General features: G+C 38.8%; 1 protein-coding gene across 1 annotated transcript; it reads left to right on the forward strand.

Moving 5' to 3' along the window:
* The first annotated feature begins 12,884 nt into the window (after window positions 1-12,884).
* LOC121523815 (gastrula zinc finger protein XlCGF57.1-like) lies at window positions 12,885-19,147 on the forward strand. The gene is made up of 2 exons (XM_041808868.1): window positions 12,885-13,164; window positions 17,201-19,147. Exons 1-2 carry the CDS (start codon window positions 13,137-13,139, stop codon window positions 18,625-18,627), a joined length of 1,455 nt encoding a protein of 484 aa, XP_041664802.1. The 5' UTR covers window positions 12,885-13,136; the 3' UTR covers window positions 18,628-19,147.
* The last annotated feature ends 3,341 nt before the right edge of the window (window positions 19,148-22,488 follow it).

Genomic DNA, 22,488 nt, shown 5'->3' on the forward strand with positions numbered 1-22,488 from the left:
TTTTCAACCATTTAGAAATGATTGAGTGGTTTGAAACTCTGTTTTGCATAATAATTTGGAACACAGTGTAAAGAGGAACCAGAGGAACTGTGGAGCAGTCAGGAGAAAAAGCTTCAAGGGCAAGAAGAGCCTGAGAAGAAGTTCCCTTTTGCAGCTGATGAAGGAGCAGAAGCATCCAGGAGCTTTGATCAAAAAGGATAAACCACCAGAGACTGTGGTCAAGACTGAAGACTCCTCTGACTGTGAGACTGACGACAGCACTGATTGGAAGGAGATGAGCGAAGACCAGTAGGCCAAGATTTAGCTGCAAATGCCACTTGAGAATTCACACAGGAGAGAGACTCTTCAGCTGCTCTGAGTTTGGGAAATGATTTAACAACAAGGTGCTCTTACATGTCATATGGGGGTTCACACAGGAGAGAGACTCTTCAGCTGCTCCTGCATGGAGCAGCTTCAGCTGCATGGTCTCATGCAGACCATGAAGAAAATCATGGGTGTCAAAAGCACCCATCTCTCCAAACACTGTCAGAGCAGTCTGTTGTTAGGACCAGACCATAGTATCAGATCTGACTCACATTCTCCACTCTGAGTTTCAGCTCTTCTCCTCAGGAGGAAGATTTAAAGTCCCTCAGACCAGACTGAACTGTTACAAACACTCATTTGTGCCTATGTCAGTTAAACTCCTGAAGAACAGGTGATGTTAGATGTGCTGAGAGGTTGTTCAAACACCAGTATGCCACTGTGCCAGATGTTTGTTCTTCTGTAGATGTGGAAAATTGTGGATGGATGTGCTGCTGCTACAGGATGTGATGTTATATGTTCTGTTTGATCTCTATGTATGTGTTTATTGATTTTGTAATTGTGAGACAGTCTGGGACAAATTTCCCTATGGGGACATGAAAGTCTATCTTATTTATCTTATCTGTTGCTAATGAGGACCCTAGGAAGAGTAGTTGTTCCTGTAGTGGTGGCTAATGGGGTCCACATAGATCAATAAGTCCAGTAAGAGGATTGATGAGGACAGAAATAGCTTCAGGGAGTTTTTGTGTTTTGAAACTTGTGTCGATTTATTCTGCTGTGTCCATTTATGCTCACAAATGCTTTCACCTACACAAACACAGATGGAGCTGCTGTTGATTCAAAGTCCAGCCACAAGGTTTCTGTGTGGTAATGAGTTTGTAGCTACATGTTAGAGTTGTTTTGTTTGTCCAGGCTGGCACCTTTCTGCTCTCTTTCTCCTTCTCTCTCTCTAACTCTCCTACTGTCACACATCGATGCCCTCACAGAAGCATTTTCCATCATTTCTATCACATCACAGACAGAATGTGGGAGTCCAGCTGAGCCTTGCTCCAAAAGCTCTTTTTTAATTGTAGTAAAGTTTTATAACAATAATGTGATTTTCATTGATTCCCATTGATGCTGATTTGTTGAATAAATTAGAAGTTGAAGAGAAACTGTCTGAGATTATAGAACGTGTTCATTGTAAGAACTGTGATGGTCAGTGTTCGATCACACCTTCCACTTATAAAAAACAAATATTTATCAAAAATGAATTGTTTTAGCAACGAAAAGGGTTTTATATGTGTAAAATTAAGCTGATGTTTTACTTTACTATTATTCGTTTACTTTAAGATGACATAGTTGAATGTACACGGGTGATCATGTGTGTATGTGCTTCACATATATCCAAAAAGACGCCAGAGCGGAAGTCGATGGGTACATGATAGAGAAATCAGAGTTTAATGGCTATCCTCTTTCTTTATCCTCTGACAGCTTCATTTTCATTTAATTCGTTTATATGAGAAGGGAATTTACATTTGCACCAATCATTCTCACTCTGACACTGTTCTTTTATTTTGAAAGGCACTGAAGTTTACAGGAAGTGATGCTATTTTAACATGCCACAGGATTATACTGGAGAATAAGAGGAACTGTGTTTTTAATAGAATGATATAATATCGTTCACCTGTCGATGGCAGCAACACGCCAAGATGCGTCCAAACTGCCGGAAATTGTAAAAGAAGAAGAAGAAGAAGAAGAAGAAGAAGAAGAAGAAGGAGAAGAAGAAGAAGAAGAAGAAGAAGAAGGAGAAGAAGGAGAAGAAGAAGAAGAAGAAGAAGTGGTGTTTTCGTTTCCGGGTCTTGAAGCCTCTCAGCCACAGAGCACAGTTAGCATGTTTAGCTAATGTAGCGTCCTGTTAGAGCAGAATAGTCCTCACAACCGGATCCAGTCTGACTTCATATTTCCTTCTTTAAATCCTGGATGTGTGGAAAATGTCCGCGGGGTTTCAGGATCTTTCAGGTTTGTTTCTCTGTCTTCTTCTGGAAACTGCTTTACGGTGAATGTAGCCCGGAGCTAACATGTAGCTAACGTTTCCATGCTCAGACTGCAGTTACATGAACCAGGCTAACTGTTAGGAAGATTTTTAGTCCAATGATCATTAAAAATGATCACTGATTGCTGTAAATGTGGACTTCTTGAGGATAATCTTTCCAAACTCCTCCACATTTGTTTGATATAAACTAATTCTCCCTTAATGTGTTCCTCTGTGTTTTAGTTGGTCCTGAGGAGATTCCACATCTTCAGTGAGTAAAGAAGAGGACCCTCCAGAGCAGCAGGACAGGAGCTCCAGTCTGAACCCTCACTGAGCCTCTCTACATTACACCGTGTTCCACATTATTATGCAAATATGATCCCAACCGACCAAACATTTCAGTTTTAGTTCTTCTATCAGAGTTTTCCCTTGTGCTGCCTCTTCTGTCCGTGTCCATCGCTGACATCAGTCTCAGACAGGTGTGGTATTTAGATTAGCAGGTAAGCCTTACTAAAGGGAAACTCCTTCAGGAGGTTGTTCCACATAATTTCATGAAATATGGGGAAAGGGAAAGATCTTTCTGAAGATGAAAAGCATGAAATACTGCAGTATCTCGGAAAGGTATGAAAACGCTGGATATTTCCAGGAAAATGAACAGAGATCATCGTACTGTGAAAAGATTTGTGTGTGAATCAGAGAAAAGACAGGCTCGTTCAGATAAAGGCGTGTTACGGAAAGTTTCTGTCTGCCAAATCAATCGAATTAAGGAGGAAATGAAAAATCCACTGATGAGTAGCAGACAGATTTTTGAAGCTGCTGGCGCCTCTGGAGTCCCAACAACCTCTCGATGGAGGATCCTCCAGAGGCTTACTGGTGAGCAAGAACCAGTATTTCAGCCCCCCTTAACCAGTGACCCTGAGGAGAAAGCATTGCAGTGGGCTCAGAAATATATGAAGACTGAATGTCAAACTGTTTTACTGACTGATGAATGCCAGGCTACACCGGATGGTCCAGGACAAGACGAGGTTAAAACCTAGTACATGGCTGACCAGGATGCCAAAGGCCTGACTGAAATGTGTGTTCTGTGATTTTGTTATTATTGTTATTTATTATTATTTTAGCCAGATTTACTGTAACTGGTTACTTAGATTTATATAGCCACATTTTCTCCTCTCTCTCTCTATGGCCTGAGCAACGTCATCCCGCCTCCCCTCCTACTTTTCTTTTATCAACTCTGATTGGTTAAAAGTCGTAGACAGAAACAAATGCACCGACACAGACACATCGATTCAGCCACAGCCTTTGAGAACCATGAGGAGAAAATATCCTCCCTTTAATCTGCTCTTTAGTGTGGAGAGGGGACACTTCATTACAAGAAACGTGCAAAAACCTCTTTAATGCACAGGACAAGTTTTCAGTGTAGTAAACTGCAGTGTTCCTACGACGACATCCAAGCTAACGGCTACCATGATCAGAGAGTCATGCCGACACAGACGGGGAGTAGAGAGAAAACATCTTTTCTGTCATGAAAAGCTGCCAGTGTTACTCTCAGCACTTGTTTTGATAAAGACAGGCCCAGTTCAGACAAAACTGCCACTGCAGCTCAGTCCCAGCTAATCACTCCACTAGCAGGCCTTGTATATGTATCAGTGTTAATTTTGGCAGCTATTTTTAATTTTAGTCTCAGTCTTTTGATGAAATGTCTTTTAGTTTTAGTCTCATTTTAGTCATTTCTACCCTTTTTAGTTTTAGTTTTAGTCTATGAAGTCCTCACATTTTAGTCTTTACTTTTAGACCAAGCATTTATTCTCTTGTCTAAATCTGGTACCAAATCATGGTAGTGTGTTCTCTGTCAAACCTGGGGTCCCTGCTTTCTACAGCTGAGAGGCAGAATAGATACAGATGCATTTTTTTCACAGATTCACCCACAGTGGAGAAATATCACAGATTTTGAATGTCCAATAAAAATGTCCGATAAAACTACATTACATTTTGGTCTAGTTTTAGTCATCTTGACAAAAACTAAACTTAGTTTTTGTCAGTTTTAGTCACCACAGATCTATTTTTTGTTATTTTTAGTCTAGTTTTTGTCATGGAAAAAAGGCTTTCGATGAACATTTTTAGTCAGAGTTCTAGTCGACGAAATTAACACTGATATAAAAATCACTTACTCATGCTGAAGCAGGTCAGCATAAGAGCGACAACAGCGTTATCTGTTGCTGAAAGTTTTCCATGTTGCTCTCAGTGCTTACAGTAATGAAGAAATGCTGGGCATTTCTGACAAAAGTGCAGCTCTGGCTAAGTCTGAGCTAATCGTTCCACTAACAGCTATTGTTTACAAGCATTCACACAACAACAGGTAACCCTTTCCCCCTTAACTATCACATAGTCATGCTGAAGCAGGTCAGCAGAAGAGCAAAATCTTTCCCAACACGAAAGCTTCCAGGGTTGTTTTTATTCTGTATTTCATACAGAGACGTGGCCCAACAGACACAATGTTAAAGCTATATCTGAGGTATTTATCACAGTGGAGGCAGCCATTACTGACAGCTTTCAGTACAAACAAACACAGCTCTGTATGATATGACCCTGAAAGTAGCATCACTCACTCAGACACAGACAGAGCCATCTGTTAGAGTTCTGGATCATTGATGAATGGCCACCAAGTCCCAACAAAGTCACCAAGGAGATGGTGGTTTTCTGTTTTCAACCATTTAGAAATGATTGAGTGGTTTGAAACTCTGTTTTGCATAATAATTTGGAACACAGTGTAAAGAGGAACCAGAGGAACTGTGGAGCAGTCAGGAGAAAAAGCTTCAAGGGCAAGAAGAGCCTGAGAAGAAGTTCCCTTTGCAGCTGATGAAGGAGCAGAAGCATCCAGGAGCTTTGATCAAAAAGGATAAACCACCAGAGACTGTGGTCAAGACTGAAGACTCCTCTGACTGTGAGACTGACGACAGCACTGATTGGAAGGAGATGAGCGAAGACCAGTAGGCCAAGATTTAGCTGCAAATGCCACTTGAGAATTCACACAGGAGAGAGACTCTTCAGCTGCTCTGAGTTTGGGAAATGATTTAACAACAAGGTGCTCTTACATGTCATATGGGGGTTCACACAGGAGAGAGACTCTTCAGCTGCTCCTGCATGGAGCAGCTTCAGCTGCATGGTCTCATGCAGACCATGAAGAAAATCATGGGTGTCAAAAGCACCCATCTCTCCAAACACTGTCAGAGCAGTCTGTTGTTAGGACCAGACCATAGTATCAGATCTGACTCACATTCTCCACTCTGAGTTTCAGCTCTTCTCCTCAGGAGGAAGATTTAAAGTCCCTCAGACCAGACTGAACTGTTACAAACACTCATTTGTGCCTATGTCAGTTAAACTCCTGAAGAACAGGTGATGTTAGATGTGCTGAGAGGTTGTTCAAACACCAGTATGCCACTGTGCCAGATGTTTGTTCTTCTGTAGATGTGGAAAATTGTGGATGGATGTGCTGCTGCTACAGGATGTGATGTTATATGTTCTGTTTGATCTCTATGTATGTGTTTATTGATTTTGTAATTGTGAGACAGTCTGGGACAAATTTCCCTATGGGGACATGAAAGTCTATCTTATTTATCTTATCTGTTGCTAATGAGGACCCTAGGAAGAGTAGTTGTTCCTGTAGTGGTGGCTAATGGGGGTCCACATAGATCAATAAGTCCAGTAAGAGGATTGATGAGGACAGAAATAGCTTCAGGGAGTTTTTGTGTTTTGAAACTTGTGTCGATTTATTCTGCTGTGTCCATTTATGCTCACAAATGCTTTCACCTACACAAACACAGATGGAGCTGCTGTTGATTCAAAGTCCAGCCACAAGGTTTCTGTGTGGTAATGAGTTTGTAGCTACATGTTAGAGTTGTTTTGTTTGTCCAGGCTGGCACCTTTCTGCTCTCTTTCTCCTTCTCTCTCTCTAACTCTCCTACTGTCACACATCGATGCCCTCACAGAAGCATTTTCCATCATTTCTATCACATCACAGACAGAATGTGGGAGTCCAGCTGAGCCTTGCTCCAAAAGCTCTTTTTTAATTGTAGTAAAGTTTTATAACAATAATGTGATTTTCATTGATTCCCATTGATGCTGATTTGTTGAATAAATTAGAAGTTGAAGAGAAACTGTCTGAGATTATAGAACGTGTTCATTGTAAGAACTGTGATGGTCAGTGTTCGATCACACCTTCCACTTATAAAAAACAAATATTTATCAAAAATGAATTGTTTTAGCAACGAAAAGGGTTTTATATGTGTAAAATTAAGCTGATGTTTTACTTTACTATTATTCGTTTACTTTAAGATGACATAGTTGAATGTACACGGGTGATCATGTGTGTATGTGCTTCACATATATCCAAAAAGACGCCAGAGCGGAAGTCGATGGGTACATGATAGAGAAATCAGAGTTTAATGGCTATCCTCTTTCTTTATCCTCTGACAGCTTCATTTTCATTTAATTCGTTTATATGAGAAGGGAATTTACATTTGCACCAATCATTCTCACTCTGACACTGTTCTTTTATTTTGAAAGGCACTGAAGTTTACAGGAAGTGATGCTATTTTAACATGCCACAGGATTATACTGGAGAATAAGAGGAACTGTGTTTTTAATAGAATGATATAATATCGTTCACCTGTCGATGGCAGCAACACGCCAAGATGCGTCCAAACTGCCGGAAATTGTAAAAGAAGAAGAAGAAGAAGAAGAAGAAGAAGAAGAAGAAGAAGAAGAAGAAGAAGAAGGAGAAGAAGGAGAAGAAGAAGGAGAAGAAGGAGAAGAAGAAGAAGAAGAAGAAGAAGAAGTGGTGTTTTCGTTTCCGGGTCTTGAAGCCTCTCAGCCACAGAGCACAGTTAGCATGTTTAGCTAATGTAGCGTCCTGTTAGAGCAGAATAGTCCTCACAACCGGATCCAGTCTGACTTCATATTTCCTTCTTTAAATCCTGGATGTGTGGAAAATGTCCGCGGGGTTTCAGGATCTTTCAGGTTTGTTTCTCTGTCTTCTTCTGGAAACTGCTTTACGGTGAATGTAGCCCGGAGCTAACATGTAGCTAACGTTTCCATGCTCAGACTGCAGTTACATGAACCAGGCTAACTGTTAGGAAGATTTTTAGTCCAATGATCATTAAAAATGATCACTGATTGCTGTAAATGTGGACTTCTTGAGGATAATCTTTCCAAACTCCTCCACATTTGTTTGATATAAACTAATTCTCCCTTAATGTGTTCCTCTGTGTTTTAGTTGGTCCTGAGGAGATTCCACATCTTCAGTGAGTAAAGAAGAGGACCCTCCAGAGCAGCAGGACAGGAGCTCCAGTCTGAACCCTCACTGAGCCTCTCTACATTACACCGTGTTCCACATTATTATGCAAATATGATCCCAACCGACCAAACATTTCAGTTTTAGTTCTTCTATCAGAGTTTTCCCTTGTGCTGCCTCTTCTGTCCGTGTCCATCGCTGACATCAGTCTCAGACAGGTGTGGTATTTAGATTAGCAGGTAAGCCTTACTAAAGGGAAACTCCTTCAGGAGGTTGTTCCACATAATTTCATGAAATATGGGGAAAGGGAAAGATCTTTCTGAAGATGAAAAGCATGAAATACTGCAGTATCTCGGGAAAGGTATGAAAACGCTGGATATTTCCAGGAAAATGAACAGAGATCATCGTACTGTGAAAAGATTTGTGTGTGAATCAGAGAAAAGACAGGCTCGTTCAGATAAAGGCGTGTTACGGAAAGTTTCTGTCTGCCAAATCAATCGAATTAAGGAGGAAATGAAAAATCCACTGATGAGTAGCAGACAGATTTTTGAAGCTGCTGGCGCCTCTGGAGTCCCAACAACCTCTCGATGGAGGATCCTCCAGAGGCTTACTGGTGAGCAAGAACCAGTATTTCAGCCCCCCTTAACCAGTGACCCTGAGGAGAAAGCATTGCAGTGGGCTCAGAAATATATGAAGACTGAATGTCAAACTGTTTTACTGACTGATGAATGCCAGGCTACACCGGATGGTCCAGGACAAGACGAGGTTAAAACCTAGTACATGGCTGACCAGGATGCCAAAGGCCTGACTGAAATGTGTGTTCTGTGATTTTGTTATTATAGTTATTTATTATTATTTTAGCCAGATTTACTGTAACTGGTTACTTAGATTTATATAGCCACATTTTCTCCTCTCTCTCTCTGTGAGAGAGGCCCAAGCAACTCCACCCCCACCCCCCCCCCTTTTCTTTTATCGACTCTGATTGGTTAAAAGTCGTAGACAGAAACAAATGCACCGACACATTGATTCAGCCAAAGTTCTTGAGAACAGAAAGGAGAAAATATCCTCCCTTTAATCTGCTCTTTTGTGCAGGGATGGGACACACGTAAAACCTCTTTTCTGCACAGGACAAGCTTTCAGTGTGGCCCTCTGTTCTGGACCACTGTTCTTTAACAAGAAATGTGGTCCAGTTCAGAGTAAACTGCAGCGCTCCTACAGTGACATCCAAGCTAACAGCTACCATGATCAGAAAGTCATGCCGACACAGACGGGGAGTAGAGAGAAAACATCTTTTCTGTCACAGAAAGCTGCCAGTGTTGCTCTCTGCGCTTATTTTAATAAACGCACGTCCAGTTCAGACAAAACCGCCACTGTGGCTCAGACCGAGCTAATCACTCCACTAGCAGGCCTTGTATAAAATCAGTCACAACAGGTAACCCTTTCCCCCTTAACTATCACATAGTCATGCTGAAGCAGGTCAGCAGAAGAGCAAAATCTTTCCCAACACGAAAGCTTCCAGGGTTGTTTTTATTCTGTATTTCATACAGAGACGTGGCCCAACAGACACAATGTTAAAGCTATATCTGAGGTATTTATCACAGTGGAGGCAGCCATTACTGACAGCTTTCAGTACAAACAAACACAGCTCTGTATGATATGACCCTGAAAGTAGCATCACTCACTCAGACACAGACAGAGCCATCTGTTAGAGTTCTGGATCATTGATGAATGGCCACCAAGTCCCAACAAAGTCACCAAGGAGATGGTGGTTTTCTGTTTTCAACCATTTAGAAATGATTGAGTGGTTTGAAACTCTGTTTTGCATAATAATTTGGAACACAGTGTAAAGAGGAACCAGAGGAACTGTGGAGCAGTCAGGAGAAAAAGCTTCAAGGGCAAGAAGAGCCTGAGAAGAAGTTCCCTTTTGCAGCTGATGAAGGAGCAGAAGCATCCAGGAGCTTTGATCAAAAAGGATAAACCACCAGAGACTGTGGTCAAGACTGAAGACTCCTCTGACTGTGAGACTGACGACAGCACTGATTGGAAGGAGATGAGCGAAGACCAGTAGGCCAAGATTTAGCTGCAAATGCCACTTGAGAATTCACACAGGAGAGAGACTCTTCAGCTGCTCTGAGTTTGGGAAATGATTTAACAACAAGGTGCTCTTACATGTCATATGGGGGTTCACACAGGAGAGAGACTCTTCAGCTGCTCCTGCATGGAGCAGCTTCAGCTGCATGGTCTCATGCAGACCATGAAGAAAATCATGGGTGTCAAAAGCACCCATCTCTCCAAACACTGTCAGAGCAGTCTGTTGTTAGGACCAGACCATAGTATCAGATCTGACTCACATTCTCCACTCTGAGTTTCAGCTCTTCTCCTCAGGAGGAAGATTTAAAGTCCCTCAGACCAGACTGAACTGTTACAAACACTCATTTGTGCCTATGTCAGTTAAACTCCTGAAGAACAGGTGATGTTAGATGTGCTGAGAGGTTGTTCAAACACCAGTATGCCACTGTGCCAGATGTTTGTTCTTCTGTAGATGTGGAAAATTGTGGATGGATGTGCTGCTGCTACAGGATGTGATGTTATATGTTCTGTTTGATCTCTATGTATGTGTTTATTGATTTTGTAATTGTGAGACAGTCTGGGACAAATTTCCCTATGGGGACATGAAAGTCTATCTTATTTATCTTATCTGTTGCTAATGAGGACCCTAGGAAGAGTAGTTGTTCCTGTAGTGGTGGCTAATGGGGGTCCACATAGATCAATAAGTCCAGTAAGAGGATTGATGAGGACAGAAATAGCTTCAGGGAGTTTTTGTGTTTTGAAACTTGTGTCGATTTATTCTGCTGTGTCCATTTATGCTCACAAATGCTTTCACCTACACAAACACAGATGGAGCTGCTGTTGATTCAAAGTCCAGCCACAAGGTTTCTGTGTGGTAATGAGTTTGTAGCTACATGTTAGAGTTGTTTTGTTTGTCCAGGCTGGCACCTTTCTGCTCTCTTTCTCCTTCTCTCTCTCTAACTCTCCTACTGTCACACATCGATGCCCTCACAGAAGCATTTTCCATCATTTCTATCACATCACAGACAGAATGTGGGAGTCCAGCTGAGCCTTGCTCCAAAAGCTCTTTTTTAATTGTAGTAAAGTTTTATAACAATAATGTGATTTCATTGATTCCCATTGATGCTGATTTGTTGAATAAATTAGAAGTTGAAGAGAAACTGTCTGAGATTATAGAACGTGTTCATTGTAAGAACTGTGATGGTCAGTGTTCGATCACACCTTCCACTTATAAAAAACAAATATTTATCAAAAATGAATTGTTTTAGCAACGAAACGTTTAACCCTGACAGTGTTAATTTTGTCAACGACAACTCTGACTAAAAATGTTTGTCAACAGCATTTTTTCCTTGACAAAAACTAGACTGAGACTAACAAAAATAGATCTGTGATGACTGAAACTAGACTGAGACTAACAAATATAGATCTGTGATGACTAAAACTAGACTAAGACTAACAAAAATAGATCTGTGATGACTGAAACTAGACTCAGACTAACAAATATAGATCTGTGATGACTAAAACTAGACTGAGACTAACAAAAATAGATCTGTGATGACTAAAACTAGATTAAGACTAACAAAAATAGATCTGTGATGACTAAAACTAGACTCAGACTAACAAATATAGATCTGTGATGACTAAAACTAGACTAAGACTAACAAAAATAGAAGTGATGACTAAAACTAGACTAAGACTAACAAAAATAGATCTGTGATGACTAAAACTAGACTAAGACTAACAAAAATAGAAGTGATGACTAAAACTAGACTAAGACTAACAAAAATAGATCTGTGATGACTAAAACTAGACTAAGACTAACAAAAATAGAAGTGATGACTAAAACTAGACTGAGACTAACAAAAATAGATCTGTGATGACTAAAACTAGACTGAGACTAACAAAAATAGATCTGTGATGACTAAAACTAGACTGAGACTAACAAAAATAGATCTGTGATGACTAAAACTAGACTAAGACTAACAAAAATAGAAGTGATGACTAAAACTAGACTAAGACTAACAAAAATAGATCTGTGATGACTAAAACTAGACTAAGACTAACAAAAATAGATCTGTGATGACTGAAACTAGACTGAGACTAACAAAAATAGACCTGTGATGACTAAAACTAGACTAAGACTAACAAAAATAGAAGTGATGACTAAAACTAGACTAAGACTAACAAAAATAGAAGTGATGACTAAAACTAGACTAAGACTAACAAAAATAGATCTGTGATGACTGAAACTAGACTGAGACTAACAAAAATAGACCTGTGATGACTAAAACTAGACTAAGACTAACAAAAATAGAAGTGATGACTAAAACTAGACTAAGACTAACAAAAATAGATCTGTGATGACTAAAACTAGACTAAGACTAACAAAAATAGAAGTGATGACTAAAACTAGACTAAGACTAACAAAAATAGAAGTGATGACTAAAACTAGACTAAGACTAACAAAAATAGATCTGTGATGACTAAAACTAGACTGAGACTAACAAAAATAGATCTGTGATGACTAGAACTAGACTGAGACTAACAAAAATAGAAGTGATGACTAAAACTAGACTAAAACTAACAAAAATAGATCTGTGATGACTAGAACTAGACTGAGACTAACAAAAATAGATCTGTGATGACTAAAACTAGACTAAAACTAACAAAAATAGATCTGTGATGACTAGAACTAGACTGAGACTAACAAAAATAGAAGTGATGACTAAAACTAGACTAAAACTAACAAAAATAGATCTGTGATGACTAGAACTAGACTGAGACTAACAAAAATAGATCTGTGATGACTAAAACTAGACTAAAACTAACAAAAATAGATCTGTGATGACTGAAACTAGACTGAGACTAACAAAAATAGACCTGTGATGACTAAAACTAGACTAAAACTAACAAAAATAGATCTGTGATGACTAGAACTAGACTGAGACTAACAAAAATAGATCTGTGATGACCCTAACCCTACCCTCAGACAGGCGTGTAAGGGGGTTTTCTGGGTAAAATTCAGCTGAATTTTTACTTTATTGTTACTCATTTACTTTAAGATGACATAGTTGAATGTACACGGGTGAGTCACGTTGGCATGTGCTTCACATATATATAAAAAAGATGCCAGAGTGGAAGTCAATGGGCTAGAAAAATCAGAGTTTAATGGAATTCCTCTTTTTATCCTCTGACAGCTTCATTTACATTTAACTCATTTATATGAGGAGGGAATTTAAGTTTGCACCAATCATTCTCACTCTGACACTGTTCTTTTATTTTGAAGGCACTGAAGTTTACAGGAAGTGGTGTTTTCGTTTCCGGGTCTTGAAGCCTCTCAGCCACAGAGCACAGTTAGCATGTTTAGCTAATGTAGCGTCCTGTTAGAGCAGAATAGTCCTCACAACCGGATCCAGTCTGACTTCATATTTCCTTCTTTAAATCCTGGATGTGTGGAAAATGTCCGCGGGGTTTCAGGATCTTTCAGGTTTGTTTCTCTGTCTTCTTCTGGAAACTGCTTTACGGTGAATGTAGCCCGGAGCTAACATGTAGCTAACGTTTCCATGCTCAGACTGCAGTTACATGAACCAGGCTAACTGTTAGGAAGATTTTAATTCAGAGAAACATCCGGATGAAGTAAAAAGCGTTTATCTTTGATTTGACTTCGCTAAAGACAGCAGCTCCTCCAGGAAGTCCTCTTTACGGAAGCGGGTTAGGGACATTTTTGATGAAGAAGTAATTTTGGGCAAGTCGAAATGAGAATAAAGTGGAAACTTGTTTTTATTAACAGCGGATCATCTGTGTGTTTATGTGGCAAAGAGAGAATCTCTCCCTTGTTAAATCCGATAATGAGGTGTAATTTCACACATTCTTTAATATGAGCCATAAGGCATCCTGTAGAGACAGGTATTCTCTGTTGTTGTCTTAAATATACACCAACAGGAGCACAGCAGCGCTCGTGCCTCTCTTCCTCTCCATCTGATCACCTGTAGAGACGCACAGGTGACAGGCTTAACCTTGGTGATGGGAGAGTGAAGGGAGATAGATCACTGGTTTATGATCATTGACTGCTGCTAGTGACAAAATGTTGAAAAAGACACAAAAGGAAGACTTTGTCACGTTGTCAGTTGGAAACTCCAGTTAATAGTACTGTTAAATAGAAATCAAAATGTGTTTTCATTGCTGCTTTCATGCAGCGCCTCCATTCAGATGTCAGTAGAGTTGTTTATACTGATGATGTCTATGCCACCACAACAAACACTGATCAATAAACCAGTGATCAATCTCTCTTCGCTCTCCCATTACCGAGGTTATCACATGTGTCTCTACAGGTGATAACAAAGAGATTCTCTCTTTGCCACATAAACACACGGCGTCGATGATCCGCTGTCAGTAAAAACAAGTTTTGACTTTATTCTTGTCATTTCAACTTTAATCTCGAAATTGTGTTTCAACATTTTTATCAAAATTTGGACCTTTTTTTTGAAACTTCTACTTTCCTCTCGTCATTCGACTTTAATCTCGACTTGCCCAAAATTATTGTCTCCATCGAAAATGGCCCTGATCCTCTTCCGTACCTCTTAATATGAAGGAAGTAGTAGACAGTAGTAAAAGCTCCACCACATCTGTGTTAACAGGGCTGATTTCAACTCCTGAAGAAACTGGGACACCAAGTTCCTCTTCAGTGTTTAAGTTTTCCTGTAAAACACACCGAAACACTGAACTAGGTGAAAACATGCAAAAAGTGTTTTTTTTTTTTTTGAATAATTAAGTGAAACTAAGAGAAGTTTTAAGCAGTGAAAATATTTTGGAGTAGACTCAACTTGAAATATACTCCACGATACCCATTAGAGAAAACTGAACAGTTTTTCTCATATATTCCTGTTGGGTTAACTTTACGTTTTTAAGTGAAACTATACTCTGGAAACTTCCACAGACCTAGACATTTCTACTCAAAACAACATGTTCCAGTATTTTCCATAAAGCTACCTGTTCTTCATCCGTTGTAATTTTCTCTTGTGTCTTTTAAAACATCAATCTTGAACATTTATACCACTGAGAGCTGCACGCTGAACCAGGAGGTCCTCTTCATCATGTTTAGTAGACTATCCATGGGTCTGGTCTAACTGAGTCAGTAACTCCACTCATGGTGCAAAGGTGTTTAATGTCCAAAGACATTATAGAAAAACTGAGTTAAAATGACAAAAATAAACTTAAAGTGAATCAGTAGTATTTGCTTTAAATTAAGCAGGGTTCTAATCATTCAGAAAAATCAAGCTACCACTACCACAGCTGTTTTAGGGTTTTTAGTTGACACAGCTAAATAAAAAAAAAACAGTTCAGTCCTACGATGAAGGACTGAAAGGTGCATTTTGAGCCAGGATGTGCTCTTCCACAGACTACAGTACATCATCAAAGCTGTGTTAAAACTGATCTACAAAGGTGGGACTCTATAGCTGAGTCAGTAACTCCCATGTCTTATTAGACACTAAAGTGTCTAATGTCCAAATGCATTCTGGGAATACACTACAGATTAAGGGTGATTTTCAAATCATTTGAGTACAATGATAGAACATATTTGAAGTAATGAGTCCTGTTTACGTAAAACTAAAATTGTGTTTTATTTACTGAGAGAAACAGAGTTGGAGTAGCTGTTTTGGATTTTTAAGTTAACACATGGAGGCAGCCATTGATGATGGTGTGAAAACAATAAAGACTAGTTTATTAGAGGCTGTTAGAAAAGATTAGAACAAATAGAGTCAGATCCACTTTTCTGCATCACCGCCTTTTTAGATCCCTGGTACAAAGACGGCTTTTTAGATTAGGATGTTAAACAAATACAGGCGCAGCTTGACACAGGCTTTGCTGCAGTTATTTTTCAAAAAAAAAAACATAATCCCTCTTTGGCACATCAGTTAAAAACAGAGTTGTACCGTAGAATTCTTTGGTTGAATTTGCCCCCTTTTAAGTGGTAAAGTATGGATCCCAACATGACATGGTCAAAAAAAAAACAAAACGGAAATTGTGGCCACAATATAGCTATGATATGCACACAAAATACTAATTTGTTGCGACTAAGTAGGTATAATGTGCGCAAGAAATGCTAATTAATAATATTAACCCTTTACCTACTGAGCCGGCGCTGTGTTTTATATGTCCAGAGTATTATTACTGTTACTCTGTCAAAGTTTGTCTGATCAAAACAATTCCAAATGGTGTTGGAAAGCTGAGAATTGTGGGTATGCACACATATATGGTTCATTACGGTACTCACAACCATATGACGTGGGCATTCATAGCAAAACACAAGAAGTATCGCGACTCAAAAAATGACTGCTGATTGTTCTAAACATGTATAGGTTCACATTTCAAATGTCAAATCAAAACTTCATGAGCAATAACAAAACTTCTTCTCATAAAAGCCATGAAAAACAAATCCGTTTTTGTGTTTTTCTTCTTTTAAACTGCTGACAATTCCATATAATGTGCAATAATCATTAACCAGATGTTGAAAAGTCAAGTTCAAGTACTCCTGGGAAAAGGGACCAAAGCTCTCAGACTTAGGGCATTTACTGACTATTTTACAGCCAGAATAACAAAATATGTCCAAATCGCCATTTTTAGCCTCAGTAGATAAAGGGTTAATACCATTCCTGGACAGCTAGGTAAGCAAATCGAGTGCACCTTCCTATCCCGGCATTCAAGTCATACCTCCACCGGTAAAGCAACCTGGCTCTCAATCTTCTGCACACATTATAGCTATGTTGTGGCCACAATTTAATTTATTTTTGACCATGTCATGTCTGGGGCTCCGCAGTAAAGAATAGGATTCTAGTGTTGCTTACCAATAAAATGTACATTGGCCCCTGGTTTTAAAAGTTAAATCACAAAAATCAAACAAGTAATAATATTAGTGAAAGAACATCAGCATCAGCCCTGATTTTCACAGGCGGTGCTTCAGTAGTTGAAATGTTGTGAATCTAAAGGAATGATTTATGTTGTAATGTTAACTCACTGACAGAGAAGCTTTTAAGTTTGGGGGAAAATGGCTTGAAAATGTTTTCCAATCTAAAATTGAGGAGGTGTGTGTTGATTAAACTGAGTTTCATGCTTGAATTATACATCACATCTCATTTATTTTTAAGTCAAAGATCTTTGGTTCCACAGTTAAGATCTGGGATTGTTCCTTAAGCTGTTGAGTCATTTTTTATTTGTCTCTCTTCTCCTCTTCTGTTACGTGACAATAAAAGAACCACTGTGCTCTCTGATCCTGGTTAGGTTCAGTTCCTGTTGTCATATAAGCCATTACCCTTACCATTTATTTAGAGCAGGAGTTTATGTTAACTAAATCTATATTGGGCTTTTGTTTAGATTTGATTAGATTTATGAAATTAAATCCACCATCTTTTAAGGGGAATTAGATTCATGGGGGGAACTTTAAAAGCCAATGATGTCAAGCACTCTTCTTCAAAGTTTACTTAAGATGAAATAAATTTCCCTTAATGTGCGCTTTTCTGTTTAAGTTCTTCCAGAGGAGTTCAAGCAGATTAAAGAAGAACCAGATGAGCTGTGGAGCAATCAGGAGGAAGAGCAGCTTCAAGGAACAGAGGAGGCTGATATCATCAAGTTCACGTTTTATCCTGTCGAAGTGAAGAGTGAAGATGACGAAGAGAGACCTCAGTCCTCACAGCTTCATGAGAGACAAGCTGGATTCAAGGGAGAGGACTGTGTAGGAGCAGAAATAGACAGGATATCTGACCCAGAGGGAGACTTCCAGCTAGAGACTGAGGTCAAGACTGAAGACTCCTCTGAACCGGAGACTGATGACAGCGCTGATTGGAAGGAGACTAACGAGTACAGTTTGCTGGAAAACACTGTAAATAAGAGAAGGAAGTTACATGACTGCTCTGAGTGTGGTAAAGAGTTTGACCGAAAAGGTCACCTGATGATACACATAAGGACTCACACAGGAGAGAAACCTTTTGGCTGCTCTGAGTGTGGCAAAAGATTTATCCAAAAGGGGTGTCTTAACAGGCATATGATAATTCACACAGGAGAGAAACCCTACAGCTGCTCTGTTTGTGGCAAAATATTTAACAATCAAAGTACTGTGACAAGACACATGGTCATCCATACTAAGGAAAAACCCTTTACCTGCCCTGAATGTGGTAAAAAGTTCAGCCTCAAAGGTCTACTTACACAACATATGAGAAGTCACACAGGAGAAAAACCCTTCAGCTGCCCTCATTGTGATAAAAGATTTAAACAACAAGGCCATCTCACAGATCACATCAGAACTCACACAGGAGAGAAACCCTTTCTCTGCTCAGAGTGTGGCAAAAGATTTAACTATCAAAGAAGTTTGGTCACACATATGGTCGTTCACACTGGGGAGAAAGTGTGTTCCTGTTGTGAGTGTGGTAAAGAATTTAGCCATAAAGTTAGCCTGAACAAACACATGATGATTCACAAAGGAGAGAAACCCTTCAGCTGCTCTGAGTGTGGCAGAAGATTCAATCGGAAAGGTAATCTGAATCAACATTTGATGATTCATAAGGAAGAGAAACCCTTCAGCTGCTCTGAATGTGGGGAAAGATTTTATCGGCCAGATTTTCTGACACAGCATATGAGAGTCCATACAGGAGAGAAACCGTTCAGCTGCTCTGAGTGTAATGAAAGGTTTAAATCCAAGTCTCATCTGAAAGCTCATATCGCCCATCATGCTGGAGAAAAACCATTTAGCTGCAAAATCTGTGATAAAAGATTTGCTTGGCGTTCTCAGATGAGACTTCACAAATGTGTTGGCGGTAAGGCTTTGGAGCCTCTTCATGTCAAAACTGAGGAAGAAAAAGAGGAAATAGGAGCAGATGGAGAGGACTCGGGGGGGGCAGAGCCAGACAGGAATGCCACTGTTTTCCCCACCAGCCCAGTGAACCTTCCCCCACAGTAATTCAGTTATCGTATATGCAGTATGTTATTGATGAGCTATTGTTTTATTCCAACAGAGCAAAACATGTTTTATGTGTTTCACTGTCCTTTTTTTTAGATTATTATGTTTCCAGGTGCCAGTATGGTTTCTAGAGTGACTGGATACCAGCCTACATTAATCAGATAGATTTGCTTCAAGCCCACCACACAGACACAGCACTCTGATGCTAAACAAAGGGCATAAATAAACACGATTTTCCAGTGTTGACATTTTTGCTTGATTGGTGTTCTTTAATATTCTATTATTTTGAATAGTGTATGTTTGATTTTTGTGAGCTGTAAGTCTTAATCATCAAGATTAAGGGCGTGAGGCTTTTTGGTAAAGACCAGAGAAGAGAAAAACTTTCTGATAATACAGTAGGGTTTGGCTGAAATCAGTTAAAGGTTATGGACTCTCAGTGTCTAGGGACATGAAATTGCATGACAGCATTTTTTTCTTTTGTACTAAACTTTATTTCAGGGGAAGGTAAATGAGGTAAATGTGTTATTTCATACTTCAATAAAAAAATCAGATGGATATTGTTGGGTTTGAGAGATAATGCCTAAATCTTCTGCAGCAGGAACACTGATGGATGTTTGTCTCCTACTAGTGACCGAATAAGATTAACATATTAATTCAAATACATTAATATGAATAATAATATTATTATTTGATCCTGATCAAATTGATTATCTACCACTGATCACATAATCCATCTTACTCTCATCCTGATCAGTCACAGTAAAACTGGATTAGATCAGCTGGATCCAGATAAAGAGATCTAAAGATGAACAGATCCAGATTATCAGAGCTTTAGAGCCCACTCACACCCAAGAAACAACAACGTGACAGAGAATGTTTGACCTCCAGAGCCCCGTTTGACTGGTGTGAGAGCTTCGTACCCTCTGTAGGTCCTGGTGGAGGTAAGCTTTAGTACAGTAATGTTGCTCATGCACGAGCTCGAGTATTCAACATGGACCAGCAGACTCATGAGCATGTCGTCCCTGAGCACAGTGACCCCCTGTATGTACATCATCACGAGTTTGAAATTTTAAACAAATTATATTAATTAATATGAATTGAATTTATAATGTGTGGGTTTGAAATGGACACCATACATGATTGGCAATTAAAAAAATTATACATTATTATTTTCTAATTTTTTGAAAATTTACAGTCAACATGAGACTGATGAGAAATATCAAACCCTGGTTAATTTTTGAGGAATGCAAGGCAGCCAGTTAAATTGCATTCAACAGCTCTGTTTTAATGTAAAAAGACCCCACAAAAATGAAATAATTTCAAAAAACTACATGCGAATTGGATTTCATTTTAACACTGTTATTGCAGCCATGGATATATGCCAAAGATCAGGAATTTAACCATTTGAATGCCAGTTAAATTAAATACAAGCATATCAGGTTTCCTTTAAAAGGGGTTAATGGATATGTCAATGATGATGATCTTAATGGGATGATTTTTTTCCACACTGGAAGTCTAAGAACAATGTTACACTCAACCTCCTGGTGTCCAAAAATGGCCACCATACATAATTAGTGATATCAATAGTGTACATTATTATTTTCCCACACTGTTTTGTAATACTTTTTTCGATCAACACGAGACCTGATGAAAAATATAAAAATTCTGACAGATTTTCGGGGATTTTCCCCTTTAAATGACATTTTAATTGCTTAAAACTTCTGTAAGGAAACACAAGGCCTTTTGTTGCATATTTTAATGGTATATAGTTTAATTATGTCAAGTGGATTTGTATAAATTGTATTTGTAAAACTAGATCAAAATTGCAATTTCAGCTGAAATTGCATGGGGATGCTGAGAGCTTAATTGTGGAAGAACTGCTGAAAATAGCCAAAAGCACAAAAATAGCTGAAAATAGCATAAAATGGCATAAAAGTAGCTGAAAATGGCATTCAATAGCTCAAAAAAGGATAAAATAGCTGAAAGTAGCCTAACAAAAAGCTGCAAATAGCCTTAAAATAGCATAAAAATAGCTGATTTTGGCCTAAAAGTAGCTGAAAATTGCATTCAATGGCTGAAAAAGCATTGAAATAGCTGAAAATAGCATGAAAATAGCTCGATTTAAAAAACTATATAAGGTAGAAATTAGAAAAGCCAAAGCAGTTGAATGATGGAGGAGGAGATAGCTGGCGTGGAAGAAGAATAAAAAACAAAATGGCTGACACGAATATCAATAGTGTGGATGCTCAGCATCGCCACTAATTAGAAACCTGTAAAGTGAAATCTATACTCCGGTCCGGTAGGTGGCGGTCATCACCTCTGAGCAATGGTTGCAGCATGCCATAAAAACCACAGAAGAAGAAGCAGCGCTACCTGCTGTGCTAACGTGAACTCTCTTCTTACCAGCATTCATCTAAAGTGAACTGAAAAACGCGTGTTTGTTCGTTTGGATTGACTTGTTAACGTTCCGTTTAGTTATATATTTAAATATTCCTGCTCTGTCAGCATTGTTTTACATGGTTAAAGGTCTGAACTACAGCGGAGCTAACGGAGCTAGCTTCACGGCCAGAACAGTTTTAACGGAAGTTCCTGAGAGTTAGTGAAGAAGTTTAAAGTCCAGATGCTGGGACCTTTGGAGAACCAGAGACCTGCTGCTGCTGCTGAGCAGATATTTGAGCTGTCTGAATCAACGATAGCAGAGTACGAGGAGGAAAGAAGGAGAACCAACAGAGAAAGACCACCATAAAAACTACAGGACGCTGGTCTGGACCCGGAAGTCTGTTCACACAGAGGTTAGTTCTGATTAACTCTCATATTAATCAGGGGCCCGAATCTGGATTTAGGTCCAACCTGAGGGCCTTAGAGGGTCGAGACTTAACTAAAAACTAACAACGTGTTTTCACAAATAATGAATTATAGGGAAAATTAACCAGAGATGATAAAAGATTTTAAGATTTCTAAAAAAAAGTCAGAATGATTAAAAATCACAATCAAAATCTGAGATAAAAAGCCAACTTAATAAGTCCTAAAGGTCAATATATAAAATTAAAAGTGAAAATAAAGTTTTAAAAGGCAAATATGTGAGATAGAGTTAAAATCATGAGTTTAAAGTTCAAGATATGAGATGTAAAAAATTCAGGAGTTTAAAAGGTCAAAATAGAAGATAAAATTATAAACTGTGAGTCTAAAAGGTCAAAATATGAGATCAAATTTTCGATCAGGAGTTTAAAAAGTGAAAACATGGGATTAAAGGTCAAAGTTAGAAGTTTAAAAGGTCACAATTATGAATTTAAAAGGTCAAAATATGAAATAAAAAGTCAAAATCCTAAGTTTAGGTCATAATCTTGGGATGCAAAATGAAAATATGAAATGAAAACACAAATTTCTTTCCCTCATTTTTGACTAATTCTACTCTACTTTTTCAGATTTTTACAATTTAACTTTTTTTTTTTTAAATCTTCAAGGTTAAATTTACGTTTTTATACTGAAGGAAATCTGCAGACCTTATTCTGGTGAGCCACTTCTAATTAAAATATGAAATGATCTTGTGGGCCGGGTAAAACTACACTGCGGGCCGCGTTTGGCCCCCGGGCCTTGAGTTTGACACCCATGATGTAGATCTTTTAAGGAACCAAAACCCATCAACTGTCTGAATGAATATTAGACAAACATTAAATGTTTTAACCTATAGAGGGTGTAGCAGTTTTTGTCTGTTTTGGTCTTTTTAAGTGATTATTATTCTGACTGTGTTAATGCTAACATTAATGTTTTTTTTTTTATTAGAATTTTTAAACTTTACTATCAGAGCCTGTAACAGGTCAACAATTCTGTAGACCAGAGATCATCAACTCCATTTTCACT

This window comes from Cheilinus undulatus, linkage group 16 (genome assembly GCF_018320785.1).
Source record: "Cheilinus undulatus linkage group 16, ASM1832078v1, whole genome shotgun sequence".
Lineage (NCBI taxonomy): Eukaryota > Metazoa > Chordata > Actinopteri > Labriformes > Labridae > Cheilinus > Cheilinus undulatus.

Bases quoted from the DNA above. Each gene is read 5' to 3' on its own strand.
- LOC121523815 (XM_041808868.1), top strand. From the start codon at position 13,137: ATGTCCGCGGGGTTTCAGGATCTTTCAG. The intron at 13,165-17,200 runs GTTTGTTTCTCT...TTTCTGTTTAAG, and splicing joins GGGGTTTCAGGATCTTTCAG to TTCTTCCAGAGGAGTTCAAG.